This window comes from Wyeomyia smithii, chromosome 1, assembly GCF_029784165.1.
Source record: "Wyeomyia smithii strain HCP4-BCI-WySm-NY-G18 chromosome 1, ASM2978416v1, whole genome shotgun sequence".
Taxonomy (NCBI): domain Eukaryota; kingdom Metazoa; phylum Arthropoda; class Insecta; order Diptera; family Culicidae; genus Wyeomyia; species Wyeomyia smithii.
This window is the reverse complement of record NC_073694.1, coordinates 82,590,906-82,614,280: the sequence shown is the minus strand read 5'-3', so window position 1 is coordinate 82,614,280 and position 23,375 is coordinate 82,590,906. Positions and strand designations below refer to the sequence as shown.

At 43.2% G+C, this 23,375-nt stretch overlaps 1 protein-coding gene across 6 annotated transcripts in view; it reads right to left on the bottom strand.

Moving 5' to 3' along the window:
• Positions 1 to 23,375, bottom strand: part of LOC129718565 (protein singed) — a 98,395-nt gene that overhangs the window by 9,651 nt on the left and 65,369 nt on the right. For all 6 annotated transcript variants that reach the window (XM_055669446.1, XM_055669448.1, XM_055669449.1 and 3 more), the window contains one exon: positions 15 to 271. In XM_055669446.1, coding sequence (XP_055525421.1) covers positions 15 to 271 — 257 coding nt within the window. The remainder of the gene's footprint in view (positions 1 to 14; positions 272 to 23,375) is intronic.

Sequence of the window (23,375 nt, the reverse complement as noted above, 5' to 3'; positions counted from 1 at the left end):
ATTTTTCAACTTACTTGAGGCCTGGCAGCAAGGTGTACACTCCAGAATTCACCCTTTCCTGGGGCTTTAGCTGTACAAGTGAGTTTTTCTGGTGTTCCACCGAGGAAGTAGCCGCGTTGTTCATTCTTCAGTGCCCACCGCCCTGAGTTATCATCTGCGATGCTTATCTGGAAACGACTTCCGGCGTCACGCTCCTCCGACTCACACAAAACGTTTCCAAACGAATCCACCGACAAGTATCTACCCAAATGTGATTTCAAATAAATTACACCTGTGTGGGAAGAGAAATACAAAAGAAATGTGTTTTTATAACAGATAAAATATAAAAATCAACTAATTTTTTAGAAAGTGGTCGCTGATCAAACCAAAACTGCCACTGCGAGTTCCCAGTGATTGATTGCCATGGTAAGAGTGTTTAATCATAGAAATTGAATATATATGGGGTACAGCGGCAATATCTTTTGAAGAAAAACCCTGCTAAACCTGATCAGAACAACATTACTAAGCAAGTTCGAGGTTTTATCTACATCATACAAACAACACAATTTAATTCAATCTTGTATATTACAAAGTGCTCTCAATAATAAAACTGAATCTGAATGAGATATGATAACAAATCCTCACATGAATTTTTTCTTAAACAAGTATAATAAATCTTTTGTTACAATCAAAACATATTACTTTTAACAACGGTTGTTCTTGTCTAAAACAAGATAGTGCAATTTTATTTTGCTAGAAAGCTGTTATTTAGTATCAGATGAGTTTGAATATTCAAAACACTATTTCAAAGGATTCTTCTTCATAACAAACTTACAGCTTCTTCTGTTACATTTTAGTAATGTCCTTCTGATCCGCAATCTATTGAAAAAATGCTCAATTAATAATTCTCACAATCGCGAATTCTCTTATCAAATTTTATTACAGTTTCAGTGGAATGAAGTTAGTTATTTTTTTTTTCTTCACCTATCGTTTATTTGACACGGCACAAATACAATTTAATGTTTAACGGCGCCAATTATATCTGATGATAGCAAATTTTTTATCCTCGCTGCCGACTACGAGCTGAAATTAAGTCTATCTTAAAACTAGCATACATTTTTCAATCAATGTTTTGTAGTTGAATGGTCGTCTGATGATCGTCGAATGGCCATGGATATGCAGCATGTATGGATTTGTTCTGCTAAGCCACGATGTCATGAGCTGGGACAGGGGCATGTAATCCTCGGGGCCTGGAAGTATTGTGCGGGGTTCAGTTGCTGGTTATGGTTCGTTGTTGTTGTTCGCTGTTGTTCAAGCCAAGATATCGCGAAAGGCCTCGGGTTCTCAGGTCCTAGCGGATTCGTGTGGGGTTCAGTTGCTGATTCCAAAATCGAGGTCTATGACGTGCTCTTGCCGTTTTGTTGAATGTGGATGGAAAGGAATGGGACTAGACTGGGGCGTGGATGGATTTCAGGAAAATGTATATAAGGGACATGTAGGGTAGGTCACGACTCGCCAAGACATCACGAACAGGAACAGCTGGTCCTCTACCCTCGGCCCGGAGGGAAGCTATTAATTTAGACCTGGCGTCACGGTGTACAGTGCATGACCAAACAACGTGCTCTATGTCGTGATAACCTTCACCACAGGCACAGATACCACTTTCCCCGAGCCCAATACGACGGAGATGCGTATCAAATCTATAATGATTGGACATAAGCCGCGACATCACGCAAATGAAATCCCGACCTACATCCAACCCCTTGAACCACGGGCTCGTCGATACCTTGGGGATAATGGAATGTAACCACCTTCCCAGTTCCCCTCTAGACCAAGAATCTTGCCAACTGATGATCGTATTCTGACGTACAAGTGCGAAAAACTCATTAAAAGCAATTGGTCTTTCATAAATTTCACCGTTTGTTGCGCCCACCTTAGCCAAAGAGTCCGCTTTCTCATTACCCGGTATCGAGCAGTGAGAAGGGACCCACGCTAAGGTAATCTGATACGATTTTTCGGATAAAGCACTCAGATGTTCCCGTATTTTCCCCAGGAAATACGGAGAGTGCTTAACATCTTTCATCGATCGGAGAGCCTCAATGGAGCTGAGACTGTCCGTAAAGATGTAATAATGGTCCGTGGGCATTTTTTCGATAATCCCTAGGGTGTACTGAATTGCAGCTAATTCTGCGACGTAAACAGAAGCAGGATTATCGAGCTTATGGGAAACGGTTAAATTGTTATTGAAGATACCGAAGCCAGTGGACCCATCGAGAAGTGATCCGTCAGTGTAGAACATATTGTCGCAGTTGATGTTTCGATGTTTATTGGAAAATATTTTGGGGATCTGCTGCACGCGTAAATGATCCGGGATTCCACGAGTTTCTTCTATCATGGATGTATCGAAAAACACAGTAGAATCAGAAGTATTTGATAAGTTGACACGATTTGGAATATTCGAAGAAGGGTTAATATTTTGGGACATGTGATTGAAATACAATGTCATAAAACGGGTTTGAGAATTAAGTTCGATTAACCTCTCAAAATTTTCAATCACAGGACGGTTCAAGACCTCACATTTGATAAGAATACGAGAAGACAGGCTCCAGAAGCGGTTTTTCAATGGTAGAACTCCAGCTAAGATTTCCAAACTCATCGTATGGGTCGATTGCATGCAACTCAAGGCGATACGCAAACAACGATATTGTATTCGCTCCAGTTTGATCAAATGTGTGTTTGCTGCGGAGCGGAAGCAGAAACACCCGTACTCAATAACAGACAATATCGTTGTTTGGTAAAGCCTTATAAGGTCTCCTGGATGGGCTCCCCACCATTGTCCGGTTATTGTACGAAGAAAATTCACTCTTTGTTGACATTTTTTCATCAGATACCTCACGTGACAACCCCAGGTGCCTTTAGAGTCGAACCAGACACCAAGATATTTGTGTACCAAAACCTGAGAAATCGTTTTACCCATTAATTGTGTTTGAAGCTGAGCAGGTTCATGCTTCCTAGAAAAACTACTATCTCAGTCTTCTCCGGAGAGAATTCGATACCTAGCTTTAAAGCCCAAGCAGACAAATTGTCCAAGGTATCTTGCAACGGTCCTTGCAAATCGGCAGCTTTGGCTCCTGTAACAGAGCCCACGCTGTCGTCTGCAAGTTGTCTTATCGTGCATGAATTTGCCAGACATTCGTCGATGTCATTTACATAAAATTGTAAAGAAGGGGGCTTAAACATGAGCCCTGGGGAAGACCCATGTAGCTAATTCGAAAAGTTGCCAAATCACCGTGCGTAAAATGCATGTGCTTTTCGGACAACAAATTGTGCAAAAAATTGTTCAAAATTGGAGAAAATCCTTGTCGGTGAAGTTTACCCGAAAGAATGTCAATAGAAACGGAATCAAAAGCCCCCTTAATGTCCAAGAACGCAGACGCCATTTGTTCTTTGCGAGCATAAGCCAGCTGAATATCTGTTGAAAGCAACGCAAGACAATCATTCGTCCCTTTGGCACGGCGGAAGCCAAATTGAGTATCTGATAGTAGACCATTTGATTCGACCCAATGGTCTAAACGACGGAGTATCATATTTTTCATCAATTTCCGGATACAGGATAGCATTGCAATCGGCCTATAAGAGTTGTGATCAGAAGCTGGCTTCCCTGGTTTTTGGATGGCGATCACCTTCACTTGCCTCCAATCCTGCGGTACAATGTTTTGCTCCAGGAACTTATTGAACAAGTTCAACAAGCGCCTCTTGGCATTGCCGGGTAGATTCTTCAGCAAGTTGAATTTGATTCTATCTAACCCAGGCGCGTTATAGTTACAGGACAGGAGGGCAACTGAAAATTCTGCCATCGTAAAAGGTGATTCTATCGCGCCGTGGCCCGGAGACGCATCGCGAACAATGTTTTGCTCAGGAACAGAGTCCGGACATACTTTCCTGGCAAAATCAAATATCCACCGACTTGAAGACTCCTCGCTTTCGTTGACCGTTACGCGATTCCGCATTCTTCGGGCTGTGTTCCAAAGAGTGCTCATCGATGTCTCCCTCGACGTCTCGTTTACGAACCGAGCTTGGTATTAAGCTCCGAATACCGTATATAGTCGCCAGGTATACTTCCCTTCTGGAAGGCCAAAAACGCGTCGGATCTTTTCGACATAGACATCGGAGCACTCTTGGTCCCACCACGGAGTGGGAGGCCGTTCTTTGATCGTTACGTCGGGATATTTCTTCGTTTGGGCTTGCAACGCGGCGTCGAGAATCAGGCCCGCGAGGAGGTTGTATTCTTCAAGTGGTGGATGATGTTGAATCGACTCGACCGCTTTTGAAATCATTTCCTCGTATAACTTCCAATCGACATTCCGTGTGAGGTCATACGGAATGTCAATTGGTCGAATGCGAGTTAACCCGTTAGTAATTGAAATAAGAATAGGCAAATGGTCGCTACCGTGAGGATCGAGGATTACCTTCCATGTGCAATCCAACCGTAGCGACGTCGAACATAAGGATAGATCCAAAGCGCTTGGGCGCGCTGGAGGTTTCGGGATACGTGTCATTTCACCGTTGTTTAAAATAGTCATGTCGAAGTCATCGCAAAGGTTGTAGATTAAAGAGGAGCGGTTATCATTGTAAGGGGAACCCCAAGCCACACCATGAGAGTTGAAGTCTCCCAAAATCAAACGTGGCGAGGGAAGAAGTTCTATTAAATCAAAGAGCAGCCGTTGCCCAACCTGTGCTCTGGGAGGAATATATATTGAGGCAATACAATGCAAAGCGACAACTTCGATGTCTGGAATCGAGGGGAGGTTAATACGATAGAAAGAATAGCACTTTTTAATCCCTAAAAGTACTCCTTCATATGGGGTGTCTCGATCAAGGCGAATAATATCAAAATCATGGAAGTTGAGATCAATATTTGAAGTAAGCCAAGTTTCACAAAGGGAAAATGCATCGCATTTGTTTTTATTTATCGTTTCTGCTGGTGGATCGTCAGAGTCCGTTTCATCCGAAGACAGCAGATCAAAGGGGTTCGATGTTATGGTAGAAGTGTGACGTCACACCCCGCGCAGAAAATACCTTATGTTCCGTCACGCAGAATTTTGTGATACGGTACATTTTAGCTTAGTCCGAAAGACAGTAAACCTTCCGTTGAAAGAAATGAAAAACAGGTAGAGTGTAGAACCATGACACGGCCGCCTGCCGTTGTCCCCTAAAACAAGATCGTTTGTAAAGAAAGCAGGAAAGATCTTTAAGAAAGACCGCGAACGGTTCTGCTAAGCAAACGTTGGCGAAACATTTGGTTTCCTTGACAGAGGACCGCGTACGGCTCTGTCAACATACTAGGTATCAACAGATTATGCAATAGGTGGCAAAGAACTTCGTGCAGCCTTCTGCTGTGCTACAGGCAAACAAACTCGAATAAAATAAACAAGTTTTGTGTTGTAAACAAAACAGAAGTCGCCGGTTCAACGGTGTTGATGCTCTTGCATGCGTTCTATCGTGCATGCGGTACTAGATTATAAGATAAGAGCTTAAGGTAAATGGTAAACCGAGAGTGGAGAAAGCCTCTCACTCTGAGTTACCTGCAGGGTATATTTAAGCAGTGATGTACAGAATAAAAATTAATTAATTATCATCAGCTCTAATCTGGCGTTTTAATTCCGCGCCAGCTGCGCGTACAGGGTTTTCTGGAGAAAGTCCTGGTAGGTTATACCCAGGATATAGGTATACCTACACATGTGGTGACAGCGGTGGTCTTTTCTGCGCCATTGAATCTTTTCTTTAATCTTCGGACGTATCTCGGGAGTCAGACGCGGTCGTAAACTCGGTCGTAGTAATCACGCTAAGGAAGCAAAAAGAAAAGGTAATGGTTTAAGTATCTGTGGTTCAGTAAAAAATGAAATAGTTTTTCGGAGTTTTAATCCATGTAGTGCTCGCGGAGGAAAAAGAGTGTGTTATTTAAAAAAAAAGGGAAAAAAAGAGAACTAAAGAAAAAGTACTTAACGATTTATCGAGGTCAGCAGCTTGGAAAGTAGTGCTGCTAGTGAAAGAGAAAAAAAAAGAAAAACGAAAATCGAGAAAAGACGTCGACAAAAAGTGTTCTCTTTTCTCGCTTTTTGCATGGAAGTGAACTGAGTTGGTGGCAAACCCAAGCGAGTGACATTCGTATGCGGGGAAAAGGTGCTGTGTTTTGCTGCTGAAGACGACTTGTAAAGTGCGATCGTTTTTTTTTTCATGTAAGTGTCAGTTTCGACGTTGGCAGATATTCGATATAGTGAATTGTCGTATTAAGAAGGTGCCGAAGTTACGTAGTGGAAATTGAAGTCAACAACGATGACCGGCCCTGTGTCAAGGATACTCGGGTGAGTGAGTCATTTCCTTTTTTATTATGCGGCATATTGCAAAAGCAGAATAGGTGTTAGACGGTTATGACCATAAATGTCAAGATTAAAAGAGCTTAAGGATTATGTCTACCAGGAGTACCATAATCTGAGCAATAACATAAACAGGCCGAGAACACGGGCGGCAGTCGCTAATAGAAGAAAATTATTAAGCGACGCTTTAAACGACTTTTCGGAAATTTTAAAAGAGTATGAAAATTCGAATTTAACGCCAGAACATTGGAATAGATTAACAGATCAGTACACACTTGTTCAATCGAAAGTGTGTCTGGCATTGAAAATCTTAAATAACTCGGCGATTGTTCCTGAGCCAAACAGAAATAGAAGATTATCAGAAAATTGTCTTGAGTTTGAGACATCAGATCTTGCAGAAGATCAGTTGGCGAACTTAGAGCGATCGGTGATTTTTGAAGATCCCCCGCTTTCATCGACCCTTGTAGAAACTCAGGAATCAGGGGAGAAGAAGCACGACGGAGAGCGCGGAAACCGCGCAAGCGCACTTGAACAATTAGAAAAATTAGAAGAAGAATTTGTTAAAAAAAGCCTCCAAATCAGCGAGGTAGAAATTCAAGACACACCCAGTTTTGGGGATCATATCGAAAATTTAAAAAACATATTCTGTAGAAGCAGTTTTATTATCGGGAAACAACTAAATAAAATAAATATGAGCCGAGCGGCAGATTACGTTTTCCCGAAGGCGGATGCACTGCAATGCATCCCAGAATTCAGGGGACACAAAGATGAACTGGAAGCGTTCCTATACCATGTTCAGCATTTCGCAGACGAAATCCCAGAAAACGGGTCACACAGTGCACTAATTTATGTAGTCCTACTAAAACTTAAAGGCAAAGCAGCGGCAGTTTTGCCTCGGATCAAGGCGGAGAGCTGGCCAGAGGTCAAACGCAACTTGATCAAAGAATTCGGTTCCATTGAGAACATCGAGTCGGTAATAAAACGGATCGAAACGCTACGACAGGAACCGAGCGAAGATTACAGCGCATATAAAAGGAGAACGATAGAGATAAAGGAATTGCTGGATACATTTGAAAAGAATCAGGAGGGTGCAGCGGGTTCTGCAGTGGAAAGAAGCCTCAGGATTCATTTTATTGGGGGTTTGCGGAATTCACATCTGAAGTTAATGGCGGGAGGAAATAAGAAATTGAGCTTAGACGAGCTGCTGGACCTACTGGAGGAACGAGGGGAGGAATGCGAACAACTCGCGGATGTAGAAAACAGACTACGCTGTTTGGATCTACTGGAGCAAGAGAAAGAGAGAGGCGGTAGGCGCTGGCAACCGAATGGGACAGGTAGTAACACCCAAGGAGGAGGCCGGGATGGTTTCAACGGAGCCGGGAGCTCGCAGAACAGGGGCAATGAGCGATTTAGCAATCGCCAGCGGCAGATCAATTATACACGAAATAACGAGGCCCAAGATTACAGACAGCAGCCAGGTGGGAACAGTAGCAGCACCAACAACCACAATTACAATAACAATCGTAATTACAGGGAAAACGCTAATAGGGGAAACGAGCGACAACAAAATAACGGGAACTACGGAAGCCAGTCAGGGGGCGGCTGGTCTAATCAGGGTAGAAACCTTGGCAGCAACCAAACCAACCAACATAATAATAACGATCGCTACCGAGGTTCACAGGGAGCGCGTTGGAACGGGTACATACACCAAACCGAATCGCAAGATTGGCGGGTTGCCGCTCGGAATAACAACCAGCAAAGCAATCGAAATAGTTACAATAATGGTGGGTATGACAACAATCGATATAATGACCGCCAGTATCACCACCATGATGATGGTTTTAATTACGGCAGCAATAGCGGAAGATCGCCCGGGCGCGGAAATTACAATAATAATAATGGTAGATATAATGATGCGTACGATCGCCAATTTCGAAGCCGAGGCTACGAGCGCTACCAACAATCAAAAAACTAGGTCGCCGGGGGCCCGACGGCAACGCCAGCCGGGCACCCCGACCGATGAATAGAAATAATTTTGTTAACAAACCGGTCGAGAACATTTCTCCCAATGTTGGGAATGAGCACGATATTTTTCCAAATTATTCCAGGTGGAGTGACGATGAGACGCACGGTCGTTCACAATATGTGTTAAGTATAAATCAGCCCAACGGAGGGGCGAAGAACTCGGGGAACGAAAATCATGGGATGAAGGACCCGTTTGCGAAAGAATACTTTAGCGATGATTTCGCGGAATTATGCCAGGGCGTCGATTGGCGGAGAATCACTGACGAGCCCAGCCACATAGAGATAACGGACTGGAGAACAGCATGTAACCACATACGGGACAATAGTGCCTGTGTGGCGAAGCGAGTCTACTTTGACACCAGCCGGCGGCTTATGATTACACTGCTGGCAAAACAAAATGTGCAGCAAACGCTGAACTTGATTTTGGACACAGGCGCGTGCGCGAATATGTTAAGCATGCATGTTGCAGAGAAATTGAATGTGCATATAAACAGACAAGACACAAACACTTTTGAGGGCATTGGTCGCGGGATCGTGCGAACCTTAGGAACGGTTATCCTGGATTTATTAGTCGGGAACTTTTTGATTCCGGCAGAGTTTCACCTGATGAACGGTTTACCGGCGGACGGCATAATCGGGGTAGAATTTTTGAAAAAACACACCCTCCAGATAGGGAATAACTTCGACTATATTGTGTTTAAAAAACACGGCAATAGGGGTCCAGATAGTTTGGGCCCATGGAGCGTGCCTAGAGAGGAAGCCCTTAGTCGGCATGTGTTTTTAGCGGCCAGAAATAGAGTCATGGTGCAAAGCCAACTAAGAAACAACATCGTTAATGAGAATGCCACAGCCTGCGTGGAACCTAGAGAGGGTCCCAACATAGGGGGAGAAATACCCCATACGTATGAGGGGCCGAAGGACACACCTCGTGACAGGGAAAATACGATAATGACCGAGTTAGATCTTAACTCTAGGCTAGATTATGACCTATTAGAACATAAACTAACACCAGAGTCAAAAGGAAATGCAAGAATTGAAAAACTACGGCAAGTGCTGAATTTGGCGCACTTGCCTGATAGAGAATTCAGGACAGTGAAGAATATGGTCGAAAGCTATGCGGATATATTCTTTTTCGAGGGCGACAAGTTAACTACTACTGACGCCGCCGTACACACGATAGAAACTTCATCGAAGGTGCCTATTAATAAACGACAATATAGATTTCCGGAGGCCACGAAACGACACATTATTAAAGAAATCGAGGAAATGAGGGTGCAGGGAATTATTAGGCCCAGCACTAGTCCCTGGAATGCACCGGTGTTATGTGTACCAAAAAAACGGATGCTGACGGTAATAAAAGATACAGAATTGTGGTAGACTTTAGATCATTGAACGAAGTTACCAAGCCGTTTGTATACCCAATACCTCTTATAAATGAGATATTGGATAATGTTGGAGGAGCAAAATATTTCTCCTCAATTGATTTAAAATCGGGGTTCTATCAAGTCCCGATAGACCGCCGAGATGCGGCTAAGACGGCGTTTTCCACTCCCAAAGGCCACTTCGAATTTACACGGATGCCGATGGGGTTAAAGAACAGCCCCTCAACATTCCAAAAACTTATGAATACTGTTCTCTTTGAGATAGGGGACGTGAAAGCTTTTGTCTACCTCGATGATATTATAGTTTTCGGTGACACTATCACCGACCATAATGATAACTTGCGAAAAGTATTACAAGCTTTGCGCAAACATAACTTAAAAATAGAACCATCAAAGTGTCAGTTTTTGAAAAAGGAACTGGAGTATTTGGGTCATGTCGTTAATGAAGAAGGCATAAAACCCACCAATGCAAATATTAAGGCCATTCAAAGCCTTAAGCCACCCACAAACGTAAAAGGTATAAGGTCATTTCTGGGAACAGTAAATTTTTACGGGAAGTTTATCCCCAACATCGCGGAGAAGCGCAAGCCGCTGAATGATTTGTTGAAGAAAGACGCTAAATTTGTGTGGGGAAAAGAATGTCAGGAAGCGTTCGAATTCCTTAGAAACGCGCTGATTACAGAGCCAGTTTTAGTCCGGCCAGATTATCAAGACACTTTTGTTATTACGACAGACGCTAGCAATTATGCTATTGGAGCCGTCCTGTCGAATGAAAAATCCATGCACCGGCCGATCGCGTTCGCGAGTCGTGCACTTGTAGGTGCAGAGACCAGATATCATATCATAGAAAAGGAACTATTGGCGATTGTATGGGCCATAGAATATTTCAAACATTACATTTTTGGTCAAAAGTTTATCGTCTACACGGACCACAGACCACTTATAGCTATTTGGAGGCTCAAAGAGACATCTCCAACGCTGACAAGATTGAGACTAAAGTTGCAGGGTTTGGAATGCAGCATCAGGTACAAACAGGGTAGCGAAAATATAGTCGCCGATTTTTTGTCACGTTTGTCAGATGGGACGTGTCAGGGGCAGGAAAGTTCACCCCACAGGCAGATAGCCATGATTACGCGCCAGCAGAAACGCCTGCTAGAGCAGCAGAAGAACGCTTCGGATGATTTGAACGGCACAATACAAGATTTGAGTGCCATAGACATTGCGGACATCGCTGAGGACGAGGATGAGCAACAACTCGTCAACATTTCATATGATGACTTTTCACAGGCATTATCAAATGACCTGATACCAAGTGAGACGGTGGAAGTCTCGAAGAGAATATTGGGCGAGTGGAAACAACGGGAGTGACTACCCGGAACGATTGAGATGAATGCGTATCAGGTGAACGGACAAGGGAGTAGTCAACCCAGTATGAATGGAAGTGCGAAACTTTTTCTTTTATTTCCTAACCTTCTTATCTTTCAGGAATCACTAGCAACAGGTAGACGCACCCTCGAAGGGTAGGGGGAGAGGTATTATGCAGACTACTGCATATTAGGCGAAGTGTAAGTAGAACGTAAGTATGACGGACTGAGACAGCAGTATCATAATTAAAGTGGCCCACAGAGTTTTTGTAAATCGGATAAAATAATTGTAAATCCGATAAAAGAAAAGAAAAAGTTGCTATGAGAAAGAGAAATGTTTTAATGAAAAGAAAAAGAGCCACGACGGGCAACAGAGGTTGACAAAGAAAAAAAACGCACAAGAATTAGAAAAAGATTTTTTTTTTGTAAATCGGATTGAGTTCAAGTGAAAAAAAAATAATTGTGAAGTAAAAATTCGTTGAGAATGAATAATGTAGACGTTGATTAACCAATAGCATCCGTTATAATCAAGAGAAAAATATATTGTACACTTTAGTAGGAAAAGAAAAATTATGTTAACCGAAGAAAAAGAAAAACGGGCATAGTGTTTAAGTAGAAGATTAGAAGATATAATAGAACATAAGAGCCCGTACGCGTGTGAAATTAATTTTAAACAGCAAGTGGAAAAAATTAACGAAAAAAAAAATTGATGAAAGAATGGCAAAAAAATAAATGCACCACTTGCTAAGTAGGGCAACTAGCATCTAAGAATTGACAACGAGACGAGTTCCCGATCATCGAAGACGACCGAGGTGATTACAACGGATGCTGAGATGGGGGCATACCATAATGCCCAGTATGACGCGAAAAGGGAAGCAGACGGTTGTGAGGGGAGTTGAACGGCGGGTGTCTATGGTCGAGATGGAGGTAGAGCCAAACGTTATTACCAAGAGGAGACGAGCAGTATCCAGTTTTTGATCCCTGAAGAGGTCAGATGTGCAACAGAACTCAATCAATGCGGCTCAAGCCAGAATCGAGACTTCAGCGCGAAGACGAATACAGCAAACTACACAGCGAAGGGCGTAATAATTTGTTCCAAATATATATTACTCATTGAGAGTTATTGACTTCCACAAATGAGGATTCGAGGTCAAAGCCAAACAAGCAAAATGACGCTATAAAATTTTGCTCGTGTTTAATCAACTATGGTCTTTACGCACTACGCCTAGAAAATGTGCACACATGCTAGCGGGTAATTGGACACCCCGCGCAGACAGTTAAAGATGATAAACCAAGTGACTGCATTATGCAACAGAGCCAGTGGCAATCGCAAATCTTTTCGCCACACGGCGCGTAACAATACTATCAGCCAAACAAAAATACAGCCGATCTATGTCAAAGGGACACGGCTAACCCAACATTAAAGTTCAACAACACACTCTGAACAATCGTAAAACAACCAGCTGAACTGCAGCCTTAAATTAAAGTGCAATGATAACCATTGAACTATTGTGAATAACCCGATGAAGCCTTAAAGATGAGTTCGCGAGGATGACATCACAAACAACCGATGAGAACCTCTACTGCCAGACGCACCCTTCCGTTTCAAACCCCCTGTAACCCGTCGCTTGAATCCGACAGCCAAGCAGCGGATATCTACAAGGCGCAGCGCACCAGGCGAGCGAACACTTGTCAATTTGTTATGAAGAAAATCCATGTCTGAAAACGTTAATTTATGTAGAAATGATATGTATCACTATTGTAATTAATTGAATTTTACGTGCAAAGGGAAGAAGGAATATCATGAAAACGAATATGTATATAGTAGCATAAAAACTCGAAAAATATTTGTTATGAAAAACACACCTATCGGCCATCAGAACAGAGCAGACCATGTGACCATTATCTCTTCTAGATAATGGCCAACTAGGCGGGGTGGCAGATGTGACGTCACACCCCGCGCAGAAAATACCTTATGTTCCGTCACGCAGAATTTTGTGATACGGTACATTTTAGCTTAGTCCGAAAGACAGTAAACCTTCCGTTGAAAGAAATGAAAAACAGGTAGAGTGTAGAACCAGGACACGGCCGCCTGCCGTTGTCCCCTAAAACAAGATCGTTTGTAAAGAAAGCAGGAAAGATCTTGAAGAAAGACTGCGAACGGTTCTGCTAAGCAAACGTTGGCGGAACATTTGGTTTCCTTGACAGAGGACCGCGTACGGCTCTGTCAACATACTAGGTATCAACAGATTATGCAATAGGCGGCAAAGAACTTCGTGCAGCCTTCTGCTGTGCTACAGGCAAACAAACTCGAATAAAATAAACAAGTTTTGTGTTGTAAACAAAACAGAAGTCGCCGGTTCAACGGTGTTGATGCTCTTGCATGCGTTCTATCGTGCATGCGGTACTAGATTATAAGATAAGAGCTTAAGGTAAATGGTAAACCGAGAGTGGAGAAAGCCTCTCACTCTGAGTTACCTGCAGGGTATATTTAAGCAGTGATGTACAGAATAAAAATTAATTAATTATCATCAGCTCTAATCTGGCGTTTTAATTCCGCGCCAGCTGCGCGTACAGGGTTTTCTGGAGAAAGTCCTGGTAGGTTATACCCAGGATATAGGTATACCTACACAGAAGTGGTCACGGTCTTCTTAAGAATTTCAGCGTAAGAACGCTTTGAGCGCTCCTTAAGAGACCGTTTCATTTTGTCTCTGCGTTGTATGTACACCGGGCATGTGGAAAGCTCATGCAGATTTTCCCCGCAGCGAATACACTTTTCAGCGTTTACACTGCAAGAATCTTCCGCATGAGTCTCCCCACACTTGCCACACCGTGCCTTATTGCAGCAGTAGGCAGCTGTATGACCTAACTGCTTGCAATTGGTGCAATTCATAACACGGGGCACATACAAATGCACAGGCAGACGAACCCGGTTAATCGAGACGTGGCTAGGGAAAGCAGATCCGGCAAACGTAACGCAAAACGAGTCTGACGGAGTGTATACTTTTTTACCGTTGACGAGCGACATAGACCGTAATTGCTTACAGTCCAATATCTTCGCCTCAGTATTGAAATTCTTGAAGCAACCAGTTGCGCTCAGGATACACTCGACAGACAGACTCGAATCGGTTATCACACCGTCGATCTCCACGTCTCGTGCGGGTACATACACGCGATACTCGCGTGTAAAGAGCTCGGAGCAAGCTATATCGTTGGCCTGATCCAGATCATTGACCACGACACGGAGCTTGTTTGGTCTGACTTTTGCGATTTCGGTCACGGCCTTGTATCGTGACGTCAGATCTTTCGCGATTTTTAGCGTGTTCAGTGATTTTCCTCCTGGTTTGGGCCTCATGTAGAGAACCAGTGGACCCGTTGATCCGTCTGGGTAAAGCCTGGGACGAGGATTGACTAAAGCAGGGACAGAGGGGGGGTGAACAGGAGGGACAGGGTCGGGTGGGTTTGGAGACGGGGGATCGGGGGCTAAGGGATCCACATCCATTGCGCTCAAACTAGCGCAACAGTACAGTGGCAAAAAAACACGTACCTCTTCTTCTTTGTTTTCTTCAATAGAACAATCACCGAGTCTTTCGGTGCTGGAACGGGCAGCTGCGCAGCAACACCACTAAAGCACAATAGCTGGATGACCTTCGCTGCGGATTATCAGCTTATCTTCACACCGCACTTCGCACTCTTTGAAACGCGACCGGGTAAGCAATGCCTTTTTCGATTTTTTCTACACGATATCGGTTTTATAGCGAGACAACCACTTAATGCGTCCGTTATTATGTCTGTTAAGACATCAGTTATTTTGTTTTGTTAGCAAAAAACATTCAAATATCCTAATTTTATCAGATCACTTTTACGTATTTTATGTTCAATTAACTTCAAATAGATGCATCACAACGTAAAAATGCTACTTCAAAAGTTGCATCAAAACGTAAAAATGCAAAGCTTGCTATGTTTTTTTCCAACAAAGATCCGCTATTGATCAATATGCACTTACGTTAAAGTTGTTTTGTTCTATGATTTTATAAGTTTCAGCAAATTTCTGCAAGAAATTTTAACTGTCATGTGTGCAGAGCACATGGACAATTCAATTGGTGGTAATCTTGCCGTGGGATGTGTTGGGAAACGGCAGAAAATCGAAAATTACTTGTCAAAAGTTATTTTTTTGGCAGGAAAAATTGATAGAAACCTAATTATCGTAAAATAAAATAAAATGAAGGTCTGATGTTGTTTTAAGAGTTCGGTGCGAATTTCAAAGGTATAGTGGCATAAAATATAAATTTTAACGGCAAAAACCCTTTTTTTAAAACATAATTGAACATAATTAGACAGCTCAGTAGGATTGAGAACTAGCTACCTAGTGTCTTCAGCAAAGTTTTTTGTTATGTTATTTTGAAAAACTTTGTCAAAGACGGCGATAAAAAATATTGATTTTTAGTGAACATATTCTTTTTATCTTACTTGTAGAGGGATTCATCACGAATCTGTTAATGTCTAAAGAAGGGTCTTTTTTACTCTAGAACTTTCCCGAAGACAGTATTGCTCTAAAATGTATCGTTTATAAGAAAATAACTTTTGACCACCTTTTTCCATTTCTGGACGACAGTGCAACGTGTATTGCAACTACTTCTCAGTGTTAGTGTTAAATCGATGGCACGCAGGGCGACGATTGAAACGCCAGCACCAGTGTCAGTGTTATATTTCCGGCACCGGTGTTTTATACTACGTTAAACACCAGAGCCTCCCCATCTGGTCTCGAGGTACGATGCTGGCCTAACAAGCCGGTCGTCGTAGGTTCGAGTCTCGACTCGGAAGAGACTGTTAGTGTCAGTAGGATCGTAGCGCTAGCCCCGCAATTGTCCTGTACACTTAACGGTTGGCTGCAAAGTCTTCGTATAGTAAACAGAAGGTCAAGTTCCGAATCGGAATGCAGCACCAAGGCTTTGCTTTTTAAACACCAGAGCCGAAGGCTTTAGTGGTCTACAGCGTTTTGCCCGTGATGCAATTTGATGTGGGGCACCCTTTAAGCAAAAAACCGCACATGAGCACAGTTTAGTGTTTTCACCACGACACTGTTTCCAAAGCTGCAAAAGCGTGATCGAAATTATTTTGACCCAAAAAATTGATTTTAGAGCCGTATCGTCTCCAGCAAAATTGTTCCATTGATTATTCTCCATGTTATATAAGTTGTAATTCCATGATTAATCCACTCAACGGTGAGAAACGAATTTTGGAATATAAAAATTTACTTTGTTCAGCAAAGTTGTAGCAAATTTTAAGAGAAATGACTTTGTGGGAGACATCATACTTTGGTGGAGTTTTTTTTAGATAACTACTAAAAATCATTATTTGCTCTTTAACTTTTCATAGTGATTTTCTACAATTTTTGAATGTTTTATAAAATTGTTTGCTGCAACGAAACAAACAATATCTTTGAAGAGAGTCTTTTTTAAGTTTTATTTTCCTCATTTCTGCATATAAAAATCCAAAATTTTTCAATGTTCTACAATCTTGTTAACTATAATAAAACACACAAATTCACCGAAGAGAGTTTGTTTTTATCTCTTAAGTTTATTTAGTTATTAAAGATTTTTATTACATTAATGCACTTATTTCTTTACAAATATCTACGCAGGAAACAGCGAGAGACAAATGCCTATATTTGGATTAAATGATGTTCTATTCATACTTAAATATAGAGATGGTTTAGTCTGCAGATATTTACAGATTTTAAAAATATCTGTCAGTAAATTAGTGCATTAGTTCAATAAAAATCGTCAATAACTTCACACAAGTCCATTTAAAATGGCAAATAGAAGTACCTTTGACAAAGTTGTTTATTTTAAAATGTGCAACAAATTTGCCGAAGTGAATTTTTAAATGCAAAAATGAAAAAAATGAAATTCGCTTCTCACTGTTAAGTGGATTAATCACAAAACTGCAACTTCTATAACATGGATAATAATTAACGGATCGACTTTCCTGAAGGCAATATGGCGCTAAAATCTATTTTTTGGGTCAAAATAATTTTGATCACGTTTTTGCAGCTTTGGAAACAGTGTGCCATGGCTGGTTTACTTTTTTTTTCTCTCAAATCTTCACCATTTTAAAAAGTTGCAGTGTTGGACTTCACTCAGCAAATAAAGGTGAGGAAAAGTGGGAAGAGTGCTATCATTGCTGTCGAGAGATAACAATGTGATGTTAGCGCCATTTTTTTAATAAAAGTTTTTATATTTTTTCGAATATGGGATGGTAATTTGTTCGCTATTACTAAATCGAAAAACTGCCACGCCGCGCAAGAGAACAAAATGACATAGGTAATATTTTAATGCAAAAGTGAGAAGCAATTCATTCGTTTGTGACCCGTATTTAAAAACTGGTCAAACAGGCAGGTAGATTATGCTGTCATTACAATGTTTATGAGGTTGGTGAACGGCTGGGCAATGCGTACAAGCAGTACACCCGTACTAGTTGGCATAAACTAGACCCCAGTGTGGTCCATAGCATAATGCCCAGCAACTCTTATCCCTACCTCCACGTGGCACCAACTGGGATACGAGCAACCAAGGGAAGATCGGTGAACCGGTGGAAACTTGGTCGTATGCAGACTTGGAGAGCAGCTTGCCTGAGCGTCTGTTCCCCAGGTTAGGGGCGGCTCAAACAGCGACTGATCCGGAGCGGACGGCTGAGCTATGAAATGCGGTGTCTCGCCAGCTACACCCAAGACGGCAGCCCCGTTGCGAGACTAGGCATCGCAGCCCTAGTAAGATAGCATGCTAAAAATAAACATACTACGAACAATCCAGAGAATGATACGAATCGGAACAATCGGTATAGACCTAGGCAAGCGAAAAAGGACAACGATTGGAAACTTGGTACTTGGAATGTTAGGACTCTGCTCGAACCGGCACGCGCGGGCATCTTGGCAAGAGAGCTACGGAAGGCAAAAGTGGAGGTAGCAACCATACAAGAGGTGCGTTGGCCTAAAACCGGGGAACGTGAATTCCGGGCGGTTGATCCGACCGCGGGCACTTCTTTCAAGTATCACATCTACTACAGTGGCGGCGATAGAGCAGAACGGTGCGTCGGTTTTGTGCTACTTGGAAACCAAATGAAGCGTGTTATTAGGTGGAGGCCTGTTAATGACCGTCTATGCGTATTGAGGATCAAGGGCAGATTCTTCAATCGGGTCCTAAAGCCACACCAGTTTTTATATATCATTTGAAAAAGCCGCGTTTCCTGTTTATATAAAAATGTTTATCGTTTTCCTTCGATTTTTAAATGAATATTCGAAAAACTGCTCGAAATGTCTTCAATGACAGTTCACACATGTACGGTATATGGGAGAACTGTCATTTAAGGCGTTTCGAGCAGTTCAAAACATTTTTCAAAAATCACGTTTTTCTCAGAAAATTGCACTCTTTCAGCTGATATATAAAAATCAGAACACCGTGTAAAACTTTAGAACTCCATTACAGCCTTATCAACGTGTAAGCGCCGACAAACGATAATACCGATGACGTAAAGGAGAAGTCCTATGAGCTCCTTGAGAAAACGTATGGAGAGTGCCCACAGTACGATATAAAGATCGTCATCGGAGATACGAACGCACAAGTCGGACGAGAGGAGTTCTTTCGTCCCGTTATTGGTAGGGAAAGCCTTCACTCTACCACAAACGACAATAGCTTGAGGTTAGTGAACTTCGCCGTGGCCAGGGGAATGGCCATCTGTAGTACCCATTTTGCACGTCTGGACATTCGGAATCACACCTTAAGACACCCCAATGGAGAGGCCTACTCCCAGATCGACCACATGCTGATCGACGGCCGGCACTTCTCAGACGTCATAGATGTGCGGTCCTTTCGAGGGCCGAACATCGACTCGGATCACTATCTCGTGGTAGGCAAGATTCGCGCCCGGTCGGCGAGGAAGATACGTCTGGACTTTTAAAGGTTATCAGCGAAAGAAGTTGCTGCAGAGTATACTCGGAAAGTTGATAGACGGATCGGTGAACCAGCCTGAATGAGCAGTGGAAGCACATTCATGATGCGGTTAGCGAAACAGCGCGAGAAGTGATAGGCATGACAACGGGAACCACGCGTAGTGGGTGGTTCGATGCTGAGTGCCTAGAGGTGACGGAGGAGAAGAACCGAGTCTACGCCAACACTTTAGTAGCAGCTAATCGTGTAACGCGTCAGATGCGGGAGAAATACCGAGAGGCAAGAGCTGCCGAAAAGAGGCTTCAACGCCGTAAGAAATGTGAGCACTACGATAGCGTCCTCGCGGAGGCGGAGAATTGCTTCACCAGGCACGACACGAGGAGCTTCTATAGAACGATCGGAATCAGGAACCGGACCGTGCCAGTACCTGCCATGTGCAATGACAGGGAGGGGAACCTGATTACCGGTAAATCGCAGGTGGCCAGGCGTTGGAAGCAACATTTTGAAGTAGAGTTGAACGGTGAGGAAGGTAGGAGAGTCGTCTAGGGGAACAGGATAGAAATTGGGGAGGACGGATAAGCTGTGGACCCACCTACATTGGACGAGGTGAAGAATGCTTGCAAAGAGCTAAAGAACCACAAAGCCGCTGGAAGGACGGCTTACCGGCCGAACTTTTCAAAGTTGGGTGCGAGCGGCTGTGTAGTGCAATTCCTAAGGGTATGGTCTGAGGAACAACTACCTACGGACTGGAAGGACTCATATGCCCTATCTACAAGAAGGGACTTAGGCTCGACTGTAGTAACCCAAACCCAACTGATTTACCAGCTAAAGTTCAGCAACTTTCCGACGTAGTTGAAGCGCTGAACAAAAAAATTGATAAATTATCAATCAAGCAACAACTAGATTGGCCTGTACCCACGCCAAAAACGCCTGTTTGGTCTAACCGCACTATGAAACGTAGGCGCATTGATGAAAATATGATCGCAGAAATCCAGTCCGATTGTGGCACAAACGCTATTGATTTGAGTGATCTCCCTGTTTCCTCGATCGCTCCCAACGTCAACAAATTTTGGCTTTATCTTTCACGCTTGAATCCGCTACTACCAAACAGTGACGTACAGAATATTGTGTCCCGCTGTTTGAATATTACTGATCCAGTCGATGTGATACGGCTTGTCCCCAAAGGGAAAGACGTCTCCAACATGTCATTCGTGTCCTACAAAATCGGTTTAGATCCAGACTTGAAACCGAATGCATTAAATCCATCGTCTTGGCCTGTCGGTATGTTATTCCGTGAATTTGTTGATCGTCCAAAAAACCCGAATCGCTTGCTTGTTACGGCCCCACCGGTGAGGATGGACATACTGTAACCTTCCCTCCGGCTGATTATGTGCTTGATGCGGGTAATGGTAATGAGATTTCCTGCTACTACCAGAATGTAAGAGGCCTACAGACTAAAATTGACGATATTTACTTGACGATGTCTGAATGCGACTACGATATTATTATCTTGACAGAGACCGGACTCGACGACCGCATCAAATCAATGCAACTGTTTGGATCTTCATATAACGTTTTCCGTTGTGATCGCAATATTTTTAATAGTGGTAAAAGAAGCTTTGGTGGAGTTTTGATTGCTGTTGGGAATGAACACAGCAGCTCAATTGCTGAAACAATTAATGGTCGTTGCTTGGAGCAAGTGTGCGTGCGTGTCTCAATTCGTGGTTTAAAACTGTTAATATGTGGTGTGTACATCCCTCCTGACAAAAGCCAGCTGGTTAATGTGATCGATTCGCATATTGCCTCAATTGCGGAGCTATGTAGTAATAGTGAGTACCCAGTGAACGATGAAGTAGTTCTGATTTGTGGCGATTATAACCAGCCACGCATAGTTTGGGACAACAGTGACGACGGTATGATGTATAACAGTTCATCTCAACTTTCTGCTGCTGCTTCAGCGTTAATCGATGGTATGAACTACTTGAATCTCCGCCAAGCAAATAATGAGCGCAACCATCTGGGCCGTACACTGGACTTGGTCTTTTGTTCCCCCGATCGAGAATTTGTTAGAGTGCTAAATTACCGTAAACTAGACTTTACTGCTTTTACTGACCACCTGACGAGCCTAAATTGGACCATTCTACAAGAGCAAGATAACGTTGACGATATGGCTGCGATATTTTGCGATACCATGTACCAGTGGTTAAGTTCGAATTTGCCACTGGTTAAGGCACCCGCTTCCCCTCCCTGGTCCACCCAGCATTTACGTGCGCTAAAACGAGAACGTAATTGTTGGCAGCGTAGATATCGTCGTTGGAAAACCTGTGAAACGAAACGCAACTTTAAACTATCGAGTGATGAATACCGCCGAATGAATGCCGCTTTGTGATGGTATCCCGGCGGTAATATTTGGTCGTTGCGCACCTGTTTTGGCTGAACCTTTGTCATGTATTTTTAACAAGTCTTTCGAACAAGGTCAATTTCCTGAAATTTGGAAACAATCCTTCATGTTTCCGGTATTCAAAAGTGGAGATCGTCGGAACGTGAGGAACTATCGAGGAATAACTAGCCTTTCGGCCGCTTCTAAACTGTTTGAAATAATCGTGAGTACGTTTGTTTTATCTCGTGTTAAAAACTACATTTCTACTGAGCAGCATGGATTTATGCCCGGCCGGTCCGTTAGCACCAATATTTTCGATTTTACAACGACATGCATCTCCAACATAGAACGAAAAGCCCAAGTTGATGCAATATACACGGACCTGAAAGCTGCGTTTGACAAAATTGATCATTATATACTGCTTGAGAAAATTTCGCGACTCGGTGCCTCCCAGAAATTCACTGCATGGTTGAGCTCCTATCTACGCAGTAGAGTACTGCGCGTAAAAATTGAAACTTGCTGTTCATCTTCATTTACGAATAACTCAGTTGTTCCACAGGGAAGCAATATGGGCCCCCTACTATTTACATTGTTTTTCAATGATGTGACCTTGCTGTTAGGTGCTGGTGTAAAACTAATATATGCTGACGACCTGAAATTATACCTCGAAGTACGCACCGTTGATGATTGTCGCCGTTTACAAAAGCTCTTGGACATATTTGTAGGCTGGTGCCGTAAAAACTGGTTATTTCTGAGTGTCTCCAAATGCCGCGTTATAACTTTTCATCGCAAGTTGAATCCAATAGTTTTCGACTATCATATTGACGATCAGAAACTTGAGAGGGTGGATCACATTAACGACCTTGGAGTTTTATTGGACACGAAACTTTCTTTTAATTTGCATCGCTCGAACATCATTGCTAAAGCCACACGTCAGCTTGGCTTCATCTCCAAAATAGCTCGTGATTTCAACGACCCTTACTGCTTGAAAGCACTGTATTGCTCATTGGTTCGGCCTATTCTCGAAAACGCAAGCATGGTTTGGTGCCCTAATCAACTGGTATGGACTATTCGTATCGAACGTGTGCAAAAGAGGTTCATCCGTTTTGCATTGAGAAACTTGCCTTGGTGGGATCCAATTAACCTGCCTCCTTATCCTGATCGCTGTCTTCTGCTTGGACTCGATACTCTTGATCGACGCAGGAAAATTGAGCAAGCGCTTTTTGTTGCTAAAGTTATTAATGGTGAAATCGACTCCCCGAAACTTTTGTCACTGTTAAACTTTCGTGCTTCGCAACGCAGTCTACGATCTACTGGTTTGCTACAACCTAGTTTTCATCGCACTACGTTTGGATACAACGAACCTCTTTTTTTTTTTTTTTTTTTTTTTTATTTTTTTTTAAAGGTGGCGGGGAAATCTGCAAACAGACACCTGAGAAGAGAACTCAGGGTGTGGGGATGAGACTAGGGGAGAGATGCTGGGGTAGTTACACTCCCCCAGACACCTACTTATCCCTGTCCCGACCCACTAAAACCCCTCCAGTCTCCAGCCCTGGTCTTCCCGGAACGACTGTTAAGTATTACGTCGGGAAGTGGCTTTTGTGCGTGATGCACCCTCTTTACTCTTATAACCTCCTAGCTAACTACCTGGAGACTGGTAATTAGCTACCACTGGCGTGTTGGTGGTTGACCCGCCACACACGTTGCAGCTCCAGAACAATCTGAGAGGCGGCCGCACAGACCGCGTTCCAGATGTCCGGGTCGTCGCACATCCTCCGGACTAGGTTGTCTGGAGTAGTGCCAGGCCCGCTCACAGCCCTCATGTTGCTCCGCGCTCTTACGAAACGGGGGCATACGAAGAAGACGTGCTCAGCAGTCTCCTCCTCCTCCACGCACTCGGGACACATGGGGGACACCGC